Below are 22,780 nucleotides of genomic sequence, written 5' to 3'. Positions count from 1 at the left end.
GTCTGCATGTTTCCTATTAATATAAATTGTCATAAAGCCCCGCTGATACCTATTTTGCAGCAATAACAAGATTCCTTTCATGCACACTTTATAATACTTTGATTACTGTGAGTAATCAGCTTAAGGCAATATTTTGATTAAACTGATTACATGGTGCAAAGCAACATAATATCTCTAATGACACTGTCTCCATGAATGCACAGGAAGAAATGAGAAGCAGTCTTTCCAGCATGTTCTCCCATTTCTTGAGGTAATACTGGTATGTTAACAAGGCTACGTATAGGGTACTTACTGTAACCCTTACTCCAAATGATTTAGTCAAGTATGTAAAGTTTTTAAACATAATAATAATAGTCTGAAGAATTAGTTATTTTAGTGAGAAACAACATATTGTGGTTCACTATTTGGGGCTTATGTGTTAAATGACTTTCAGAAATCCAAGAGTTGCATTTTCTTAATGAGAACAGCTGCTCTCACATTACTGAATGAGTTCCAATTTTGGGACATTTTTAGGACTGCGTACATGAACTGGGTGTCATCTGTTACATGGCACTGACAGGTAAATCCAACAAAGGGAGGGTGGCATTATGAAGGTGTCATTTAAAACTCTACTTGGCTTACAGCATCAATCAGTTTGCCTTTTTTGATATTTTCAAAATGTGCGATGCATGGCGCAATTAATGGTTAAAAGTTTATCTTGGTATGCTTTGTAGAGGCAGACACCTTTGAAGTGTACCGTCTCTTTTCCTCTCATTGAGCAAACCATTCACATCCTGTAATGCTTTAAGAGAAACTGGAGACATGACATTAAGTCACTTGAACAGAACAGAGAGGTTCTGGTTTATGTGCTGGTGTGTCCTACATTTTTATTGTGTCTTAATAGGACACATTCATAGCACATACTGTAATGGGTTATTGACATTGCAGTGAAAGCTCCTTTCACTACAGTGAAGCACTGAGGAAACATGACATGAATTTTCCACAATCAAAGACAGGCTAAACTGAGTGTAATCATATTACATAGGTAATCATATAAAAAATAATCAAGGGGCAAATTTCACCCCAGGTTTTCTGGGTATTCTGTTCTACTTCAAAGTCCACATATTGCACACCAGTACTCACTCTGACTACAGTCTCCAGATGCAACCTCTGTGGTTTTCCTGCCCCTTGGCAATGGATCAAACCAGCTTTAAACACCATGCGCTCTAACCACCGAGAAGGTCACGACCTTGACCTCGGCATCTCAGCCGAGGAAAAAACCCTGTTCTCAACGCCCGAGAGCCACTTTGCATCAGCTGCACCCTCTACTGCTTCCACCGCTTTACCTCCCCCCTTCACTCTTCACTTCACAGCTGATATAATTTCTCAAATTAGTGCCCACTTAGTGAGGATTTTGACAGATTTTGACGGGTTGGGAGAAGAAAGTCACCCCTCTTGTTGCAAACCGGCATTCTATCAAATGCTTTCTGACTAATTAGAACAGCTTTAGTTCTTAATTCCCATGTCCTAATTAATCACTGCTAGTGTGATGCTGGCTTGACCCAAACCCAAATCCAAACCATCACACGAGCCAACCTAAACAGAAAAGACTGATGTGCAGCCAAAAATAATAGTAATAATGAGAATAATTAGAATAAAATTGAACAAAAAGCTATATTAATAACTTCTATATCTGAATCTTGGGCCTGTAAGTCCACTTACAAAAAAACAGTTAACAATGGGCTTTTATGTTAAATCAGAGTAAACACATTTTGATAGTAAAATTGCCAATTTAGCTATGTAAATTTAAAGAATACCAGACTACATGTGAATGCACCATCACCCCAAAGTGATGAAATGTGGTCTGATTTATTATCTAGCTATAAAACCACACAAATGAATCAATTATCACACGATTATACAAGCTACAGGTTCTTGGGGGTATGGCTGAAGGATAAATCTGTCTTTTGGCCCGGACTGGCAGACATCATCATTGCAGGTCATGAGCAGCTATTGACCTTCCCACTTGTTGAGGAGCAGTGGGGAGGCTGTGGGCCAATTAAACAAGAACGGACAGTCCGCTTCTACTGAGCACAGAGAGTTGGACAATCGCAGTTTAAAAAAAATGAATGTGGAGACAGGTGGGGGTTGCTGCTAATGAGGGATGCAGACAGGGGAAACTGCAGGGGAAAGTGTTGGCAGTGATGTGGGGGGAAGGGTTGAGCCAGGCTAAAAAAGACCCCAAACAAAATGTGTTTTGATGGAGGGCCCCTTTTTGTCCTGTCATGGCCTCTTTGCCCCGCTTTCATCACAGCCAGTGGAGGGAAGCAAATGGGGCATAATAAGAGCCTAACGATCAAGCGCAGAGTGTGAAATTAGAAGAAACGTCTTCATTTTCACAGCTCTTTCCCCTGGCTCTTTACACAGAGTGCTGTAAAAGGGTGGTCATGTGTTTTAAGTACAGAAAGTGGAGGTAACCCTGGTGGTGGATGTCACGATAGATTAGTTAGAGGGGATGAGCTGCTCTCAGATGATGATGGAAGCAAAAACTCCAGCTTATTTTACCGAGATCCTGTTACATTTGGCAAAATGTTGTTTTTCTTGTTCTCGGAGTGTGGAAATCCACAGCCAAAGGGCTGAGTGCATTAGTGCATTAATATAACATAAACAACATAATAAAACATAGCCCAAAAAAAATAGATGTTTAAGACCAGAATGATAAAAGGCATTTTCCAAACAACCAACGGCACATCAAATATTATCAAGAGCTAATTTACATTTGTAAAATATTTTGGGTATATTTTTATATAAGTTATTAGACATAAGACTTTAAGGTAAATAACAAGGCTTTTTCATAGCACACTATGTCCTCCCTTCCTCTGTGAAAAAAACACACAAACATTCTCTTACAATAAAAAAATCAATGATGTGAAACCGAACGTGTGACTGGCTCCAAACAGAAAGACACTGTTTTATGTTTTAATTGCTCTTGTTGGGGTCCTGAGTCTAATAATGCTGGTTTGAATAGAGTTGGCAAGTCATTTTCAAAGTTGGTTTACCCTGCTGGATGTTATCCATTATTACGAGCAAACTGAAACAAATACTTGATATGCACCTGCATATGATGTTTGATGCCAAAAGTTTGTGGCTCTCACCAGAGCCTTTATAACTCTGTTATATTAGCAAACATGACAGTTTTAGTGCTACTGCCAAAAAGTCAGTTGTTAGCGTGCACACCTACTGTTTAGATCATGCACGTTAGATTTAGATTAAGCAGTCATGTGTCCACACCGCCTTTGTACTGTTCTCAAAACAAATTCCTGCACCTTTATCATCCTGCCAGTTAAACTGATAATAAACTGTTCCAACTGTTGTCAGGCCATCTCTGCTTTGTTAATAAAACTACTTTCCCACACCAGCCTTTGGTCCACTGGCTGGAGTGCCTGTAATTTATATTATGCTAGAGCGCAGTAATACTGAGAGACAAATGCCCTGCAAACCTGTCTGAAGTGAATATAGATTGTGGTGGTTAGACTATAGCAGGGCTAGTAGAAACGACTATATTTCAGCTGTTCCTCTCTTCCTCTGGTGTTATACGAGGTGCTACAGTTCAGTGACGCTCACTGAGAATGAGCTTCAGAATCAATAACTCCTCTGCCACTCCAGGAGAGAAACAGAAAAGTTCAGCTGACCTGCAATCCATACGTCTCCATGACAGTAGAACTCTGCTTTATCTGTAAAGTCATGCGTAGCGCACTGTCAAGGCTGAATTATAGACTAGAGTTGCCTCTACAACTGAGGCAATTCACCAAAGACAGCTTTTTGCCTCAATCACCAGTCGAAATGAAAGTCCTCCTTGGACCTCTTTGTTGCAACTCATTACCAAACTCCCCTGTAAGCACACGTTATTCAGGAGCTACTGTTCACTCTCTTATTCCATTTAACTGACATTTTAATCCAAATTGGTTTACACTAGGTGAGCACAGAAAGGCTCTGTGTTCAGTGCTCAAGAACACATAAGTCATGCATTTGTATACAGACCTTAATTACATGTACAGCATTAAGGTGATTGACAACAGCTCTATTGACTAAAAAGATAAAATAAAAAAAAAACTGTTGATCCAAGATAAAAACAATGAACAACTCAAACAATATCTTCATTTAAAACAGGGGAAGGAACCTTGAGATTGGCCTTTTATTGAAGGATATCCACTTTCAAGGTCAGTGAGCCAAGCATCTAGTCAAGAGTCAGACAAACAGACACGTGGCTTTTGATATGTCAGCCTGTTATATTGCTCTGTTGGGACTACTATGCTCTTACAATGTATTCATACTGCAAGCAACACAATCAAGTTGTCAGAATTCTCCATTTCCTGTACATCTGTGCAACCAGAAAAACTTCGCCAATGTGCAGACGGTCAGCAAGTTTATTGGCTGCAAAAGAGTCGACCACAACTACACTCTTCGTGGCCACTGGTCGTCAACACTCAGCCAAATTTTTGATAAATTGATCTGTCTGGCAAACAGAAATGGAAGAGTTGTTGACGGTTGTTACAGTCACATCCGTTTAAATGACTGTAAAACTGTTATTTGGAAGACTAAAAGAAGAATCACCCCTAAACAAATGACTGCATCCATTACTGCATCTATCATTGAGGTCTATATAGCTTTTATATTCTATTACTGCCTTTTTACTAATCCAGACTTGGTTACTTTATGATAGGCAAAGACAAAGCAGAATTAAACACAACATGTATAAATACATAAGTCTTATAGCTACCGCTGCACACCACAACTCGGTCGGAAACAGCCTGTTTCTTTATCCCACAATTGGTCAAAATAGAATGACACATCAGTCAAGTGTGAACGCACTGTCAGAACACTCAGAGATTTAACGGTTTCATTGTTTCGACATAACATGAACTGTGTATTTATCACGTCTTGTCATTACAGTGTTTGAATTAACCTGAACTAGCTTCACGAGCCAGAGCCACATCGCTTATCACCGCTCTATCACTGACAGAAGTAAATAAATTATTCACACAAAAGCAGGGAGAGAGACCCTGCAGAAAACTCTCAAGGCCCAGTCGCCCCATTTGCAGTTGTGGGAAATCTGTCAGAGCAAGAGTGCCTTCCCTGAAGGGACAGAGGACAAATGACACCCACTCTCTGCATTCAATTACTACGAGAGGGGCCATGGGAGCCAAATCCTGCAGGAGACCAGGCTTCATAGAAAGGAGAGACTCACACACACACACACAGACTTAAGTAGAACTGTCTGTTGCAGTCAGCTCCAATTACCACTGTCCACTACTAATGCACAACATGTGAAACTAGAAGAACAATTCCATCTTTTACCCCTATTCAATGTCACATGTGGATTGTGTTTGCATATTTCTTTGCCTAATTCCTAAAATATAATTTCACAGACTTTAATTGTGAATCACAGTCACAAATTAGTGGTCACTTTAATTCCAAATGAGTCCAATACAATGAAATATGTTCAACAAATTACTTGTATAGAAAAAGAAAGCCTATGTGAAAAGAAGTATGTCGGCCTGCCACACATGCCCACAATTATACGTAAACAACCTCAATCTTATTCCAAAGGAATTCTAAGACAATATGCAGCATATTTGATCAATCATAACCAACCGATTTGTTTCAAAACATTTTGCAATATCCTCTTGCATACTGCCTTTCCTGCAAAACTTTCTTGTGTGGTGTGTCCCCAAGTGACACTAGATATATCCTAGTACAGCACATTATGACACATCCATAATGATAACCTAACCCACACACACCACCTCATTATGTTCTCCGCCTATGCAGGAGACCTCAGTTTTTCTTCCACAGTAGCTCTATGTGCTCCCTGCGGCCATAAGTCTGTTTTTAAATGGTTGCTGTTGTCGGTACTTCAGCGCAGGAGAGAGCAGGTCAGGAGGTCTGACCTGATGTTCACACGTCTCTCAGCCCCACTTGAGAGGAAAACATTGACCACTTAACCCTTCTCTGCTAGCCGGCTATACATTAGTTCCATGTCACATAGAAGATTCTCAATGGGTCTCTGAGTAACTTTAACCAGACTAATGGTAAAGGAGCTACACAAGCTTCTTTGCAAATGTTGAGTTTGTATAAGAAGCCATGTGCATGGCATTAGTAGTAGTAAATTGAAAACTGTCCTTTTTCAGTGTGTTCTGCTGGTCAGTAACAGAAATGCAAATTTGTTGTGATGTTCAGATATGCATTAATATTGTTATATCATTGTTGTGTGCTCTGGGAGCACTTGGGGTTAAGTCTTCACAAAGTTGCCCAGAGACACACATTTACATTATAGGCCAACTATAGTGACAGCAACAGTCCCCCTGTGTGGGTGGAGAGAGGCATGTGATGTGCGTGTTTTATTGCCAGAATCTCAAACTGTTAGTCAGAGGACAGTAAACTTCCTAGACTGCCCCGGGATAAATTCTGGTTTGGTAAATATTACATTGGTTGTCTTTGTTTTCAGCATTGATATCAAGCATAATGAAGACGTCTTGCTCATCTGGCTAAGGGACATAACATAAGTCTGGCTGTCATTCTACATAATTAAAAGGAAGAATTGCTTGGCTATACAAAGAGAGGCTTATAAAACTTGATTTACGGAAGCTGAAGTGTAATATTGTTTTACACAAATCACTTCCACAAACCTGCTGTAGGAAGTTGGTTTTATAGCTTGAAAACTTGAATAAGTTTCTTATAATAATAATTTGATAAGTGATATTCAAATATGCTGTAAAATAAAAGTGGAATAACACCAACTGCCATAACATTTCTGACTTAATATCACACTGTTGCTTGTTTGCGTTTCCATTGTGTCGCAAAGTATCACATGTCAAGTTAGGATATATTTCATGAAGCTATACAGAGTAGTGAAAGCCAACTGCTGGTGCGGCGCTCTGCTGGATGTTACTGATCCACCAGCTAAGCCCATGAAGCCATGCATATATGTGTGTAAGACAATAGCTTCTGTAAAGCACCTCTTGCTGTTATACTGAGTAGGAGCGCAAGCTCTGTTTCCACACCTGTTGCCCAGGGCCATAAGGGACATGCTATCTCCATCGCTCTCACTCTTCGCTTTCCAGTGGACTGTGCTTTTGACAAGCTCCGTCGTATCATCTTAAAACTTCAGTGCCCACGCTGATAAGGCCAACCTATACCTGACTAAATCCAGCGGCTTAGGAACTTGTTCGCATTTCATTGCACTCCAACAGAGGGATATATCGTAAGTGCATTTGGAGGTTTTCAGAAAGGAGCATGGAATATCTCAAGTTGAAAAAAGAAAGAAATAAGAACACGCATTCAAAAGTCCTCCTAGATAACTCTTAAAAGTGAAGTTATTTGATTTGGAAGAGAAAACTATCACAGAATCAGGCGGTACACCACATCTTACTGGAACAAAGATGATTCTTGAAGAGCTTAGAGGTCTTTAGTTTGATGTTGAGACCTTAATTTCACCTCACTTTGGCCAGAGTGGGCATTTTCACCGCACATAGTTTGCAACAGTAAGCTTAGTATTCAACCTTTTAGTCTGAAGTTTCTACTTAGTATTAAATCGTATTATTAAATGTGGGCCGAGTGAATGTTTTGCTTTATCCAACATTTTGCAGAGATGAAAGGAAGATGTGATGTAAACTGTCTTTGGAGTCGGTATGTGTGCGTAAGCTCTCTCTGTGCAGATTGGATCCAGAGCCGGTGAGAGAAAAGGAAACCAGTCGTTTTTTCTGTTTTTTTGCTTTGGTATTGATTGTTGGAATTACCAGGGAGGAGACAATGTGCCCTAAGGTTGGGAGAGATGAAGTTGTCCTAAATTATTGCTGAACAACTTTGAAGTTGTATCATGGAACTGTTGAAGGCCAGCTCTCTATGCTGCCATTTCTTGCTTCTTTTTTAGTGCAAAAGACACAGCATGATAGAGTATAATTCAAACCATCTTTAATACAAACCACAGAAGCATAAATAATTGAATAAAATCTGCAGTGGTTTTTTGAAATGCACCAGCAAATAAGTCTACAACATTTTTTCTCTCTTTTGGACTCATTCTAAGAAGTCTAAATCTTGTGGTGGGGAAAGAAGTGAAGGAGACTGAGACTCTGGTTTTGGCTGGCTTTAAGTGGGGCTGGCTTGCATGTGGTTAGGAGGAACCAATGCCCTGGCAAACCATGTGGAAATACTGTGCATCAAACACCAACAGGGCCAATGTAACACATAGCTTCTATCCTGGCATATTTAGCTTTAACTTTATGATTGTACATTCTTGCTGTGTTTGTCGTGAACCAGAAAGTTCAGGTAAGGTTAAACCCATGCTAAAACCTAGATAATGTATGGAATAATAACCAAAAGGAAAATGGGGCCAGTGAATATGGTAAAAATGTCCTTGTCTTTGTGGTAAAATGGTGATATCCAAAAGTAAAAAGTGTTTTTTTTCTGCTCTTCAAACTCTACCAAAAAATAAGTTTTCTTATTCAAACATCTCCCAATGTGGAGATCACATTATCTAATCTATAATCTAATTTTGGAGTTGGATTATTTTGGTGGAAGTGATTTATCTCCAGGCTGGCTCATTTTTTGCTCTTTGACCTTAGCGTGAGAAACCAAAACAAAGACCGAAAAAAAGTGGTATCACGGGGGACTGAGCAAATTTACACATTAGCTGCACTTTTACATTGGACAAAAGAGAGGGCCACCACACACCTCATCTATGTCACAATAAACAAAGGCCCTAAAATTACTTGTAATTATATTATTACTTAAATAATAATTCAATTCTTTATCAGAAGCAGATTATAGCAAAAGTAGAGCATGTCACTTACGCTATTGTCACTCGACCCTGACATGGGGTAGACCGTCCAGCCGAGTTCCGCTGTGGCTGTAGTGGAGTCCATAAGTGTCTCTGTGAAAAGAAGTAAGGAGAGACGGTGGTCAGATAATCTCCTGACAACATGAAAACGTTGCTGTGGTTGAATGGAAACCACTTGAGTAATACAAACATTTTGAGAGGCAGAATATGAATTTATCTTTACATTTTGTGTAACCAAGAGATGAGAATTCAAATTCATTTTTGTTAAATGAAAAACAGCAATAAACTCACAAACAAAAACACATATATGTAATTATCGACATTAAAGTGATCTAGAGAGTTAGTCAATTAATAAACTAGTGGATTAGAAGATGAACAATTCTGATAATTAATTAATTGTTATTTACGGAGCAGAAATGCCGGTTCAAGCTTCTCCACTGAGAAAAAGTTTTTAAAAATTACATTTGTGTTTTCTGGTAGTAATTTTAGGATGTCACCTTGAGCTTTGGAAAATTTCAGAGGAAACCTTTCACTATTTTGTGACATTTTATAGCCTAAACAGTTATTCAAAAACATTGCTAGTTTGATAGCTAGTGGTTTAACAGGAGGTCAGTCACATCTTGGTCAACAGAACTATGCTATAACCCATATGACTTGTAGGGGAAACAACAGGATGGAAAAGTAAATCTCCAGGGTACAGAGGAGGGGCCACCCTATATGCCATGGATTAGCTGGTGGAAAGAAACACCTCTGGTAATTGGGGTCAAAGAAAAAGTGCCTCCCGTCTGTCATGAGGTCCTCTGTGGCACACATTCCACCAGTCTGACCCAACTGTCTGTCATATGCTTACTGAACCATTCCCAGTGTCACCTTCTTCCCTCTTCTTACCCTCTGAACCCATGCCCTCATGCCCCCTTATCCATTCCTGACTTCATCTCTGCTTCTCTCCGTAGGTAAAAGAGGGGAAGTCTAATTAATTGCGCCTGCTGATTGGACAGGCTGTGTCAGTTGAGCTGCAGCAGATGGAGAGAGCATTCACCAGGTTCAAGGCGTCAGCTGCATCTCCAAAATGCCACAGAGGGATTTAGAGACCCCCTCGACAAACACAGCTACTAAGCTTAGCATAAGTCACAGCCAGCGACTGTAATAGAGGTCTGTTGAACAACTGCATGCTGCTGCAGCTCTTCATTGATACTGTGCTATGAACTGATTGAATTGGTGCTAATAGTGTGGGTTAACTGAAAGTAGATCCTAGAGAAGAAATTCATAAAATCAGATAACATGTAAAAGTTCTTTGTGAAATGTATTACGGGTAATGAGTGAAGGAAACCAAAGATAGAGGATCTGAAGTTAGATCTCAGAGGATTCTGTTTAACTGCGTATGCAGCTCTCAGCCAGCGTGCAGGATATTTTAGAGTCTTCCAGTTGTTTCATAACCCTGGATTTCCTCTGATTTATATTCCAGCAAAAGCCACAGCTTTTAATTAACAGGCTCCACACACATCAGTGTATTCCAGGGCCTTCTGCTGACTTTCAGCGTCTCACCAGTACTCACAAGGCATAATACTAGATTTCACATCCTATTCAGTTATCACAAAGCCCAAATCGTATAATTAGGCAGATGAGACTGCAATTGAGCAGCTATTGATAACCTTGTGTGTGACTCAGAGCAGTGCAGCCTACATGGGTGTTAGGCAGTGAAATGGTAATTATCCTCCATAATGATAACGATAATTAGTGGAGGAGTAAAGTGAGAATAATGAACCCCCTCTGTGGTGGTTTAAGGAGTGTTGTGGGGGAACAGGGAGTGAATTTCTGCAGGAATGTTAACATAGAGTGGGTGACACCCCACCTCTCACCCATCCTTTTCTTTCTCTTTTTCTGTCTTTTTCTGTCTGCTTTCTCTTATTAAGTTTGTCCTGTTCTAAACTCTTTCTCTTTCTTCTCTTACAAAGACCTTCCACCCTCTTTTCCCTTCTCTTTCATGCTCTGTCTTTCCTGCTATCAGCGGCCCGCGTGCTGGACAAGTAGTACCTCACCCTAAAAGACTGATCACTTTTCTTCCTCCTGCTGTCTACACTTCAGTCCTGGCAGCCACACCAATTCATTACCTCCCATGGAGCAGAGCAGCACATAGCTCACCACTGTCAGCCACTTCCTCGTTCACAGTCTGAACCCCCAGCCGTGGCAGAGCATGCTGCTCAGCAAGACACGTTGGCTATTAATCAGGAGGAGGACAGGTTGCAGAGGCTCTCGTCTGAATCCAACTGAAGGCATCTCTTATTTTTGTTTTTTCTTGTGGTCACTTGTTTACGAAGTAAGCGTATGAATTTTTTCCACTATCGGGATTGGCAGTGATGTCAAATGAGAAAGAGATTTGAGTGTAAAGGCACACTGTCCCACAGGCAACATCATGTGTTTGTGGGTTTTGTCACAATCGGCAATACACTGTACCGTGTACAATAGACAATACGCCATATGTTGATATGGAGTACCAGATGTAATCAATCTGTATTTGTCTATTGTTTATGTCCTAAGGAAGACCCTGTGCGGTTAAAACCAGGTGTCATTTTAAACCATTATACCAGAATAAAAGAAGTACGTATTCTCCTTGCTCTGACGAAGAGTGCGAAGAGTACATTTTGTTTTCTGTGACCAGTTTTTGCAACTTAAAGAGAAACTGAAGCTGGACTTGCTGCATGTGAAATCACTCGACCTGCAAATTCTGTTTGTGTTTTTGTTTTAGGTGCTATTTTTATTTTTTTTTATTAATAAAAATAAAAACACAGATTTTAATAATACAAAAAACTGATCATTTACAGTTTACTAAGAGTTGCATAATCAGAAACTTGCAATTTCTCCCCATCCTTCTGTTAATTTTCTAATTACTTTCTAAGTGTTGTATGAGCTGCATTCAACAAAAGGCAGCATTGTTACTGCAGCTTTGGTAATTGCTTCATTTTGTAACCAACTGTATTTTACAGTATAAAACTGAAAAGGATTACTCTGAATTTTTCTCCACGATTCATTAAGAAAAGATTCTGGTGCTTGCAGTTTGCTCATGCTTAATATAAAGCTGTGTAACCTGGTTTGTTTGCGTAATGAATTTGCCCAACACTAGACAGTGTTGTTTAGAAGGACAAAGATCTGATGACAATTTCCAGCCTCTCAATTTCCACTTACAGCGGTAAGTGTCTCTGCATCATTTGTGTAGCAATGGAGAGTGATGCATAAAAATGTTTTAACTGTTCATGCTCATGGGAAAATGGCCTCCACGCAGGCAGCACTGCTTCACTGTCCACATGAACAAAAAAATTTTTTTAAATATGAAACATTAATGACCAAACCTTAATGTATTGTAATCTAAAATCAGAGAATATTAACAATATCACAGTAAATAATTAAAGCTTGGCTGTCTTTTTTTTTTTTCTCCTTTTAAACTTGATACCCTCTACTGTGGAGGGGGCTATGAATATGCAATGAGACCTAGGAGTCTAAGAAAAGCCTACTAGGCTGAGAGTGCTTCCTCCAACACTTCCTGAGACTAAGGAGAGAGTTTAGTGCTGATCTGAGAGAGAGCTCTCCAGTGAGAGGCTGTCTGAAGTGACAGGAGGGGGAGAGAAGGGGGGCTGTGGTACTACAACAACACTCTTCTTCTCTAAGAGGGGTCAATGCTGCATCTCAGCTTTCTAAAGAAAGCAACAGCATTTTCAATGAGGGATACAGAGAAGAGCTGTTCACAGAAAAGACATTTCGGCTCAAACAACCACGAGTTAGAAAATAAGCATTTTACACAGACACACACAAAGACTTCAGACTGAAAGTTATCTACAAGCCATTGTGTTGCTGAATTAATAAATGAAAGCATCACAACGTATTGAGAGAGAATCTCTACTTAATATTAACATGCTGTGTATGCTGCATTTAAAATGTATTCATCCTTTCACATTCTCTGCACAAGGCACTGTTTGCTCCTGGATATATTATTTATTTTTCCTGTCAGCCTGTTTCTCGACATTTGCAGTTGGTTTACGATGATGACTGACCATCCAGACTTTGTCCAAAGGGTATTGAAACCGGGTTTTGACAGATGGATGGCCAATTAGTTAGAGCAAACAGACAGATTTCTGCAGTCTGAGTGATGGATGGAAATTTTTTTCAACTGCTGTGGCTAATCTCTCAACTACATCTTCTAACTCGTACACCTTTTCTGCAGGCAGGGAATGCAACAAGTGCAGCTTTATTTTTTTGTCTTTCTGTCTAAGTACATACAAGCTGATACATGCTCGTATGCAATCACATTGTTAAAAGGGTGACTTCTCTCTCCAATTTCACAAATTTCTTTGCAACTTATTGCATCAGTATTGAGGGAAAACTCCGCATATAAATTACTCTGACATGGCGGTTCAAACCAGAATCAAAGAGAATATACCAATTTTCTAACAAACTAGCCTATATTTAGGTCCTACAGTTTAATGAGAGTATTTTGAAGAAGCAATTGACCTCCAAAACAGCGTGAAGCAGCTTAGAGGCATGACTTCTTTTTATCTTTCTCACCAGCAGAACTGTAGCCTCTGCTCTCTATGGAACAAATCCCTCAACATTCAATTTAGCATCGACATAAACCACATATGGCGCTTCCCATGGCTGTGATAATGACAGCTAAAAAGGCTAAAAAGCAGCTAAACATTCTCCCTATAAAAGCCATGCTGGGTAATGTTCAGTTTAACCACTGCTGAAGGGCGCAAGCGCATTTACTGGCATTTCACCTGAAACCTTAGTATTTGATGGCAAATGTGGGAAGATTGTGGTATGCAGTACAGTTGCAGAGTAACATGAGCAAGCTGTTCATTGTGCTAAAAACAGAACCCTATATAGTGGACCCGGCACGGAAATCTGCCCAGATTAAGGGGCAAGGCAATGATATACCCCTGAGGGAGCCAGTGCAAGTGCAGAGACATGATTCATAGCTTTAATGATGGACAGGGCTACTGTATGGCCGGCTGGAAAGAATAACAGTCTGTTTCATTTAGAAGGAAGAAGCGGATGGAGTCCCTGGTCCAGAGCGGCTCAGCTCAACTTATCTGTCAGCACAAGCTGGGCCCATTAAGGTACAGTAGAGCTCCCACCACTGTCACATAACAGCAGATCCCTGTGTGTTAAATGAATTCTTAATCCCACTTTTACAATGAAACAGGGGCTTTGTGGACCATGTGGCACTGGCCCAAACCCCAGAAGGATGGCTTTTTTTCTTCATTTTCAAGAGTCTAAGGCAGGCTGGCACGCAGCCCTGGGTATCCAGGGCTCTACCCGGTGTGTCACTGGTGAGACATCACTCTGTCAGAGAGATTTATGTGGTGTGGAGGTTACTGTTGAGTCCTGAGTCCTGCAGGTTTCGGAGCTGAGATGATGATGTAGGTGTTTTGGGGAGCGATGAGGTAGGGCTCAAAGTTCAGCCCCACCTCATCAAGGCTGCAGAGTGGTGTGCTTTCCAAGGCAAGGGAAGATGAGAGAGGAAGCTGGGTAGTTGATTTTGGCAGAGGACGGGGCAGTGTGAAATATGGTACCACACACACAAACACAAACGCACAGAAAGTACAGCTCTCTCAGAGCGCTAACTGTTGACAGAATGATACAGCATGGCGTTCCCAGGGGCCTCAAGCAGGATGTACGACAGTAATCCCTACACAGCCGAGCTGTGTTATCAGTCAGTGCAACTTAACTTGTCAGCAAGGCCAAGGGGCAATAGCCTAAAGCAAATGTAAGAGAAGCAAAAACTACAACTTGATGTATGACTGAACAAACTGTCAAGTCCTTCAATTGGCTATAACTGCCTTCCACTGCGTATCTCAGGGATTTCTTTTATTTTTCTGATGATGGAACACAGTGTAATCTCATTAGTTGTCCAAACAAATAACCCAATACTGTATTAATTGCTGCATATTCCACCACATATTGTCTCTTTTTAAAATGTCCAATTGCAGAGACAAAGTTGAATTGAGTATACTATTATTGACAGGTACATTTTGTATCTCCTACTCAAGTGCAAGTAAAATATTATGTTTGAAAATGTGGTTGTTGTATTACAGTACAGTATGTTCAAGGACTAGATATTCATGCATTCACAACAGGATATTCTCTTTGAATATAGAGTGTGTCAGGGTTGTCTTCTAACAAAATCCTGAAAATCTAGAGTTACAAAATACCTACAGAGATCACCTTTTTGTGATCAATGGGCTCTACTAAAAGAAGACCAAGCAGGAACAATTCGTTTTCAGCTATCCACTATTCCATGGCTCCAAGATATTTTTCAGAAACTGTCACTGTCTTATCTCACCTGTGATTGCAGCACCCCATTGCCATGCCAATCATCTGAAAGTAGAGCTTTTCTTTCCATACGTCAAGATGTGTTTTTTCTATTAGCGGCACCTGTAGGTGTATCATTAGTGGAGTTTCACCATTAAAATGTAGTTAGTTCTGAGTGACACCATATTTCATGGCAGAGAGACATCAATGTAAGCAATAAATTGCGAGTGGGAACCGTCACCTGGCCAATCATAAGCTGTGTGAAAGAAACCTGGCCAATAACACAGACTAGAGGATTTATAAGTACGCTTTCCATATTTCCCAAATCCCTGACAACCCACCGAGACCTGTTTAACAGATCAGTACATTTTAAATTCTGCAGTGGAAAATTCTGTAAAAGTGGGTCCCACATTTTTATAAGCAGCAGCTGAAGAGAACATGCGTATGATTCAAAAAGAGGGCGCACAAGTGACATTCATGTAGCCATCCAATCATTTTAAGTGCTGTATGAGCACTGTAATGTTCATCTACGAGTGCGGTGGAAATACCTGCAGCAAAGTTAGACAGGGGTGTACAAATCACTTTTCATCAAAGTGACAGCTTTTCAGATACCACTTCTAATTGACTTGATGGAAGTAATCATTGCAAGCCTCCCACGCCTTGCCTACAAGCCATTAGTTAAAAATGGATGATTAAAAAATGTACACAGCTCCTGCAAGAACATGGAGGAATCCTTTATTTCACGGATGTGTGGTCCTCGGCTTCACATGAGGATTTTTTTCCCCCTCTCTCTCTCTCTCTCTCTCTCTACTGTCTTTCTCGTTTTCTTAGTCTCTTTCTCCCTCTCTCCCTGGTCCTTGATTAGGCTGTGCCGGTAATAACACAGCTACAGGCCCTGTAGGAGCAGTAGGACCATGATACGCTTGTATTAGCCCAAAAGACAAGATGTTCCCCCCAGCTTAAAAATATACTCAACTGGAACCGTGGGGGCAAAGGGACCCATTTCCCCTCCTAATTTGTCCTACATGAGATGATGTCTGTGGTAATCAAGGGAGCAGCTATCTCCTTGCCAACAGTTTTGATTGGCAGCTCTAGCAAATTGTGGGTTGATGCCAACTGAAAAATGTGAAGGCGATATATTGCAAGAGGAACACTTTGGAGATTAATTAAGTGGAGACTGATAGGTACCACCCTGTTGTTTTTCAGCACCCCAAGAGTTCGACAAGGAACCGTATGTATAGGCATGTGTGTGTGTGCTGTGCACATGTTATTGTCTATGCAAATGTGTGTGAAAGATAAGTACCTCTTTTTATTGTGACGGCCTGTCCTTGTTTGGCTGGTAAAAGGATTCACCCTCTATTTGATATCTAGTCAAACTACATCCTTCTACATAATGTGTGCCAAGTCAAGTCATTAAAAGTCTGACAAACAAATCTAGTTTATGGCCTATTCTACATCCTTTTAAAGAGCCTTTCATCCTCTGAAAGATCCTTTAAAACCTGCTGTAAATTCCTGTGCAGAGGCCCTGGGTTCTTGTCATTTGAAGTTTGGTGATAAGGCTGCACTGTTGACCTGCGAGGGCCGCAACTCCCTGACAGAGCTGCGGCACTCGGACAATAAAAACATCAATGAACAATATGCCAGTCAGTGTTAAAGTCAGACAGTGAATCCCTACCTGTTCACTAATGACAACAAGGCCCATACTTTTAAATGTATGGGGAAAGGCTGTGTGTAGCTTACTGTTCTGGACAGTAGATTTTGACATATACGCTTATTTTGAGTCTGAGACCTCAAACAGTAGGAAAGAAATGTAACCCTATGAAGTATCTTTATTAATGTGGTTTTGTTGTTTTCCAAAAGAAAATCATAAATATTATAACTGGAGATATCCTTGACCACAAGACCCCAAATGCACATGGACTGTTTTCATATAAAGGGTCTTGTAAACAGTGAATTGTGAATGTAGAAAGGTTATGATGAAATATGCAGTATGGATAGTAACAGCCAGCCTTCACAGAGACCTTTATGAGGCCCAACATGTCCCAGCAAATCAGTGAACCAATATACTGCACAAGCTGGACTGTAATGTAGAAACATTCAGATGAAAAGAAACAATATTCTACAGCACCCTGCAATGCCCCACAGCTATCTGACCAAGAATATTCAGGGAAAGAAAATGTGCAAAATAGCTGTTTTAAGTTCCCTTATTATGTTAATTACAGAGGAATATTCTCTTCCCATTACTAATTCAACGTCTCTAAACTGTAATGCATCAAGTAAAAGATTGCCAGCAACCTTTACAAATAATACACACCAACTGATAAAGCAGCACACTGAGAAGACACTTTTGAAGGTCTCTGCACTTTTGAACCAGTCTTATAAATGAAGCTGTATTTAAGCCCTTTAAAGGGCTGAATTTCAGTTGCTCTTTTTGAGACATATCAAGACTGCTCAAAGATTTACCAACACCCCACTGCTGCAAATGACAACTGAAGACCGCAGCATGTGCTTGACAAATTAGTTTTGCATGTCATCATGTATCAAACAAATCTGTCTCAAAAAGCACCTTACATGCCACACTTTCTTTTTTTGCCTGGGATCTGGTTTCTGGGTCAAGCACTCAGGGAGAAACAGTGAAAAGATCTTTATTGTGTTTAATGATAAATGTGACTCATCTGGAGCTGTAAATGTTTCACGAAATTTAAATAAATGAGTAGCTGTTCTTTGCTGCAAAGCTGTGTGTATTTGTCTCAGGCTAAGTTATGATTACAAGCAATCAAGGAGGCAAGCAAGGAACCCTCGCTGTACTTGTGAAGACATTTTGTTGTGAAATAATCAGCTTTTGGAAATCAAGCTGTAATAGAATTTACAGCAACTACACTGATGCAGTCAGGAAACACGGCAACACTTTTAATTAGCTTCAGTAATACATCAGGTTCCTCTTGCCTCTGTTTAGAAAGCTCATGTACTGTATTCTATTGAATGAATAAAGACTATAGTTGCTTGTTGATCTTGTTCCATAACCACATTATGACACATCGCTATTCATACACACATCTGTGTACTGGTGGACAATTATGAAGTGCATTTACCTCTAACTGTGTGTCTCTGTGTATGTGTGGCATTATCGGGAACCAAACAGATTTTTGTAACTATAGTAACTGGCAACTGTCGCAGTCACTATAGTGCTTTTAGAGGAAGAGAAAATAAGAAATACAATATGGTATTTAATTCTGTTTTGGTCCTGAGAATAAATGGCTGAATAATTTAGGGTGCATAATACGTTGAGGGAAAAGCAGTTGCATCAGCGCCACAGTCAGTGCAAAATTTAAAGCATGTATTTTACTTTTTCAAGATTGTGAAAATTAGAACTGGTGCAATTTTTCAGCCCGATCAAAGTTGCTCAAAAATATAATCATCTTCATAGAAGTTTAGAAGATGCATGAAAATGTGGAAAACATATGCTACATACTCATCTTTTTGTTTGTTTTTACTCTACATACACTGAAAAACCAGCATGTGCAGTCATATGTCATTTTATTACGGTGACTGAGAAATCAAAAAGTTGGCGTGCAAACATTAAGAATTCCATATGTGTTCAAGCACATCTGTGGCAAGTCTTAACCACAGCTGAGCAAAGAAAAAAAACGTTGGTTTTGGAATCAATTCTGTTCAGTTAAACTGGAAATATGTTGCCTCCACAAAAAGACACCTTGGAATCAACAAACAAATCAACTGAACTCTGAGTTAAGAAACTGACACCCCTGAATAATTCAAATTAGTCATTCAGCCATACCTGCCTAGAAGCAGGGAACTAATGACTAGTTTCTGTTGTAGCTTCTGTTTTGATTCCAGGTACAACACATCCTGCCTATGTGTCATGCAGAGGAATTTGAACAGCGTTATTGATGCATGAAAACATCACAGGGTTAAACTAGGGTAGTTGATCTCTCGCCAGTCAATGCCGCCTGTCTGCCAAGACAGTCATCAGATCAAAGTTGTTTCTCTGTCTGAGCAGATATGGCAACCCCCAACCCTCCTCTCCTCACCACACACACACACATCACACAAACACACACACACACACCAGCCCTTCCACCTCCCAGGCCTCCTGCTAGTTAATCAATGGCATGATGTACTTAGCTAACATATTTTTCTCACTTCTCCGTTGCATGATGTTAGGGGCAGAATAATACTTAAGACAAGAGGCCCTAAATTATGTATGCACATTACAAAGCTGGGAGGTGGGTGAGGCAAAGGGAAGATGCTGTGCGGTTGAGCAACTTGCAATAAAATACTGCCGTTACGAATGATACGGTATTATCATTTGAAAGAGGGAGGCTAGATGTGAGGGTGTAATAATGCGTATTAATGGGTATCTTTATGTGTGTTTTACAATGCCTGCAGTCATGTAGGAATGGTAAAAGAGGAGTAATGATTTATTCTCACTTAGCAGTATACCATAGACACTGTGTCTGCCCTCCACTTTTCCCAATGTATCTCTCCTTCTCTTTTCTCCCTCACCTGCCTCCTCTGTCGTGTCTCTCTTGTTTTATTCGTCCTCTTTCTTTCTTCACTCCCCACTTCCTTTCACCTCTTTCATCCCATCTCCACTCCGACTCATACGAGTTGTTTCCTCCCTGCCACCCCTGACATTGCTTTATTACGCTGACAAGACGCCCCATTTTCAGCCCTAGTCCCTTATACTCCCTGACCCGAGGAGGAGGCGAGTGTACCTCCAAACAGCCGTGACTGTTTAACTATCACCACCACTGTCAGTCCCCACCATGCCTCTCCTGCTGGGGACCACAGATTTCACAGAAGAACTAGGGGGAGGGATCACACAGGAGGTATAGGCACATTGGTGGATTCCAGGCCTGTGAGCTAGGTCCTCTCCCTCTCTGCCGTTGGAAGAGTTATGGGGTGGGTCGTGACCCCCTGGAGGTCTATAAAGCAGGGAATGGGAGGCAGTGGAAGGCAGTACCTCAGCTACATGCCTGTCTGCTGCACTACTGGGACCATTACTGCATCCAATCACACAGACACACAGCGACAACAGGCCTTGGAATAACCCAAATATCGCTTACAGTACAGGCACCCCTAAAGCCCCAGCAATCAACATCCTCTTAATCACCCACTGCACGGCACAATGGAAATTGTGTTGGCAAACCATTAAGGCACCTTAAGGACCTTCTGTTAGTCAAACTAACATAAACTGGGAGATATTGGATACCAGTGGAGCACAAACAGAGAGCTAATGGTTTCATGGTGGTCAGCTGTGAATGAGTGGAAGACAGAAACCGAATGAGAGTGGGGAGAGAAAAGAGGAAAGAGAAAGAAAAGATGGAGGAGACTTAAGCAAAGAAGGACAGACTCTGTTTGTATGAGGAAACAAAAAACCCGCCAGACTCATTTCCATGACCTGTGTCCGTCCTCACAGCGTTAGTGTGTACTCTTAACCTCGAATCAGGGCCAGCCAGAGCAAATGAAATCATCTAAAGTGTATCTTTTTGAAATGTAAAGTCTTCAGGGACAAAACGAGGTCATCGACCATTTCATAAAAGCGACAACAACTTGAATTACAACAAGAACACAATGATCCATTTTATGAACCGTTTTAAATTATAATAATTAACTTGAGTCCTTGTTTAACAAAATCAAAACACTTTTACAAGCATACTCATCAATATTTTATAGTTGGGGTACTCTGCAGCAAAACCCGTGCTCTGTGTCTTTAAGAGTTTGTCACACACACACACACACACACACACACACACACACACACACACACACACACACATTTCCTAAGGGGGGGAAATATAGACATGTTTGGGGTTGGAGGCAGCAAAAAAAGCAAAAAAAAAGTTTTGAGTCTCACAAGTGGTAATGGGGTTCAAAGAAATAGTACTAGACAGTAGGAGGAAAGTGAAGAAGAAGAACAGTAAGAACTGAGGAACTCTTGGTTCACTCTGGTTGGTCTCGTAATTCTCCACATCGAGTGCCAGAATGTGCCAGGTTAGCTTTGACTAAACTAAAGATTATTGGCTTCTGAAATATGCATTTCCCTTCTCACGATGTTGTAATCTGCAGGCACAAAGAGTTGCCTTATGTGGCACTATGTCGGGGACAGGAAGGTGTAGACCAGTCCTAGCCTTTCGCCCATAAACTCAGATAAATGTTTGCATTACAACCTGCAAGGTAAACAAACAGTGTCTGGCTCAAGTTAAGTCCAGAGATGCTTTGTGGTCCTCTGTGGAATGCAAAGTCCTTCTTTGCTCTAAAGCAGCAGGCCCTCCGTCTGTTTGTTTTGTAGCCATTACAGCCACTTAGCCTGACAGAGTACTTTGTTTCCCTTATCTCCTGAACAGCTCAAATGCATAAGTGTTTTCAGCGTCTGTTCGACCTTGGGTTTAACTCCTATCACCATGTTTACTCGTGACACAGATCAAAGACAGATTGCTTTTGAGCGAGCAGTCGTGAAGGGGACTGCAAACTTCTGTCTGTGAGTGACTTTATGGTTTCATTCCAACAGGGAAAAGACAAAAGGCATATTTCAGCACCAGGGGCCACCTCTGACAGGTGAGCACAGGAGGAAGACATCCAAACAGAGCTAGTGGAGAGTAATAGCGGCCGATAGTGCTGCCCAGGAGAGGGAGGAGGGTGGGGAACATTTGTCTGTTTGAGTGTTTTGCCTGGTGCGGCTCAAAGTCAGGACTCGGAAAAGCAAAAGACATGTCAACATACCAGAGCGGCCGCTTGTTGCTATGGTAACTGGTCAGTGGGGTGCTGAGGTGTGATAGGCAGCATGTCATTAACAGTAATGGATGACTCCATTCCCCCTAGTCAAGATAGCGTTGTCTTGTAGGAGCGAGGAGGGAATCATAAAGGGAGCTGGTTATCAGAAAGGAGATAAACCTGTTGAGCTACATGGTGTTGCCTCACCACCCAGGTATTCAAAGCTCTGTAACATTAGAGAAGTCTGATTTCTAAACATTGGCATCTTGGTTGCACTGCAGTAAACAGCAGAAAACTCTGAGGCTCTTCCATGTGGTTTAATTTTGGCTGCACTGTTTCTAAAATCAACTCTCATACTAAAGTTCAAAACAAAAGAATTCCCCACACTGGCTCCATTCTTTTCTGAAAGCATATCATTTATTAAAAACTCACAGCGGGTGTGGGAGTGTTTTGCTTTTGTCACCAGGAAAACATTTTATCTGTTCATCTCTTTAACCATTAACGGTATTCCATAACTGTTTCTCTTAAAAACAATCTCATTCCTAGGATATTACACATTAGGCCATATATGAAAGGGGATTTCTGTAAAGCCCCTTTTTCCATAACACTGATAGTTACAGGGAAATGTGCAGAAAATCAGACGGTGTCACGCAAGTAAAACTGTTTTAGGTTGAAATATGTGGAACGGTATTTCTAAGTTCATTGAAAGTACAGATCTGAGGGTGTCAATGCATTCACACTATGCAATATATTATCATGTGTACTCGATGTGCATGATGGTTTGTTACTCAGCTTCAAGGGTATTACAAACTATCTGTTTGAACTTCAGGATTCAGGAGAAGTATCAATTAGTCTGTTAGAAAATCAATAATGACCTGAGCATGTATTGATTGTGTGTATCTTAGCTTCATAAAGTAAGAG

At 40.7% G+C, this 22,780-nt stretch overlaps 1 protein-coding gene across 4 annotated transcripts in view; it reads right to left on the bottom strand.

The window, feature by feature from the left end:
• ephb2b (eph receptor B2b) overlaps positions 1-22,780 on the bottom strand; it is a 117,863-nt gene that overhangs the window by 64,243 nt on the left and 30,840 nt on the right. For all 4 annotated transcript variants that reach the window (XM_051414624.1, XM_051414626.1, XM_051414625.1 and 1 more), the window contains exon 2: positions 8,832-8,911. In XM_051414624.1, the coding sequence (XP_051270584.1) occupies positions 8,832-8,911 (80 nt within the window). The remainder of the gene's footprint in view (positions 1-8,831; positions 8,912-22,780) is intronic.

Source organism: Dicentrarchus labrax, unplaced genomic scaffold (genome assembly GCF_905237075.1).
Source record: "Dicentrarchus labrax unplaced genomic scaffold, dlabrax2021, whole genome shotgun sequence".
Taxonomy (NCBI): Eukaryota; Metazoa; Chordata; class Actinopteri; family Moronidae; genus Dicentrarchus; species Dicentrarchus labrax.
This window is presented reverse-complemented; position numbering and strand designations above follow the sequence as displayed.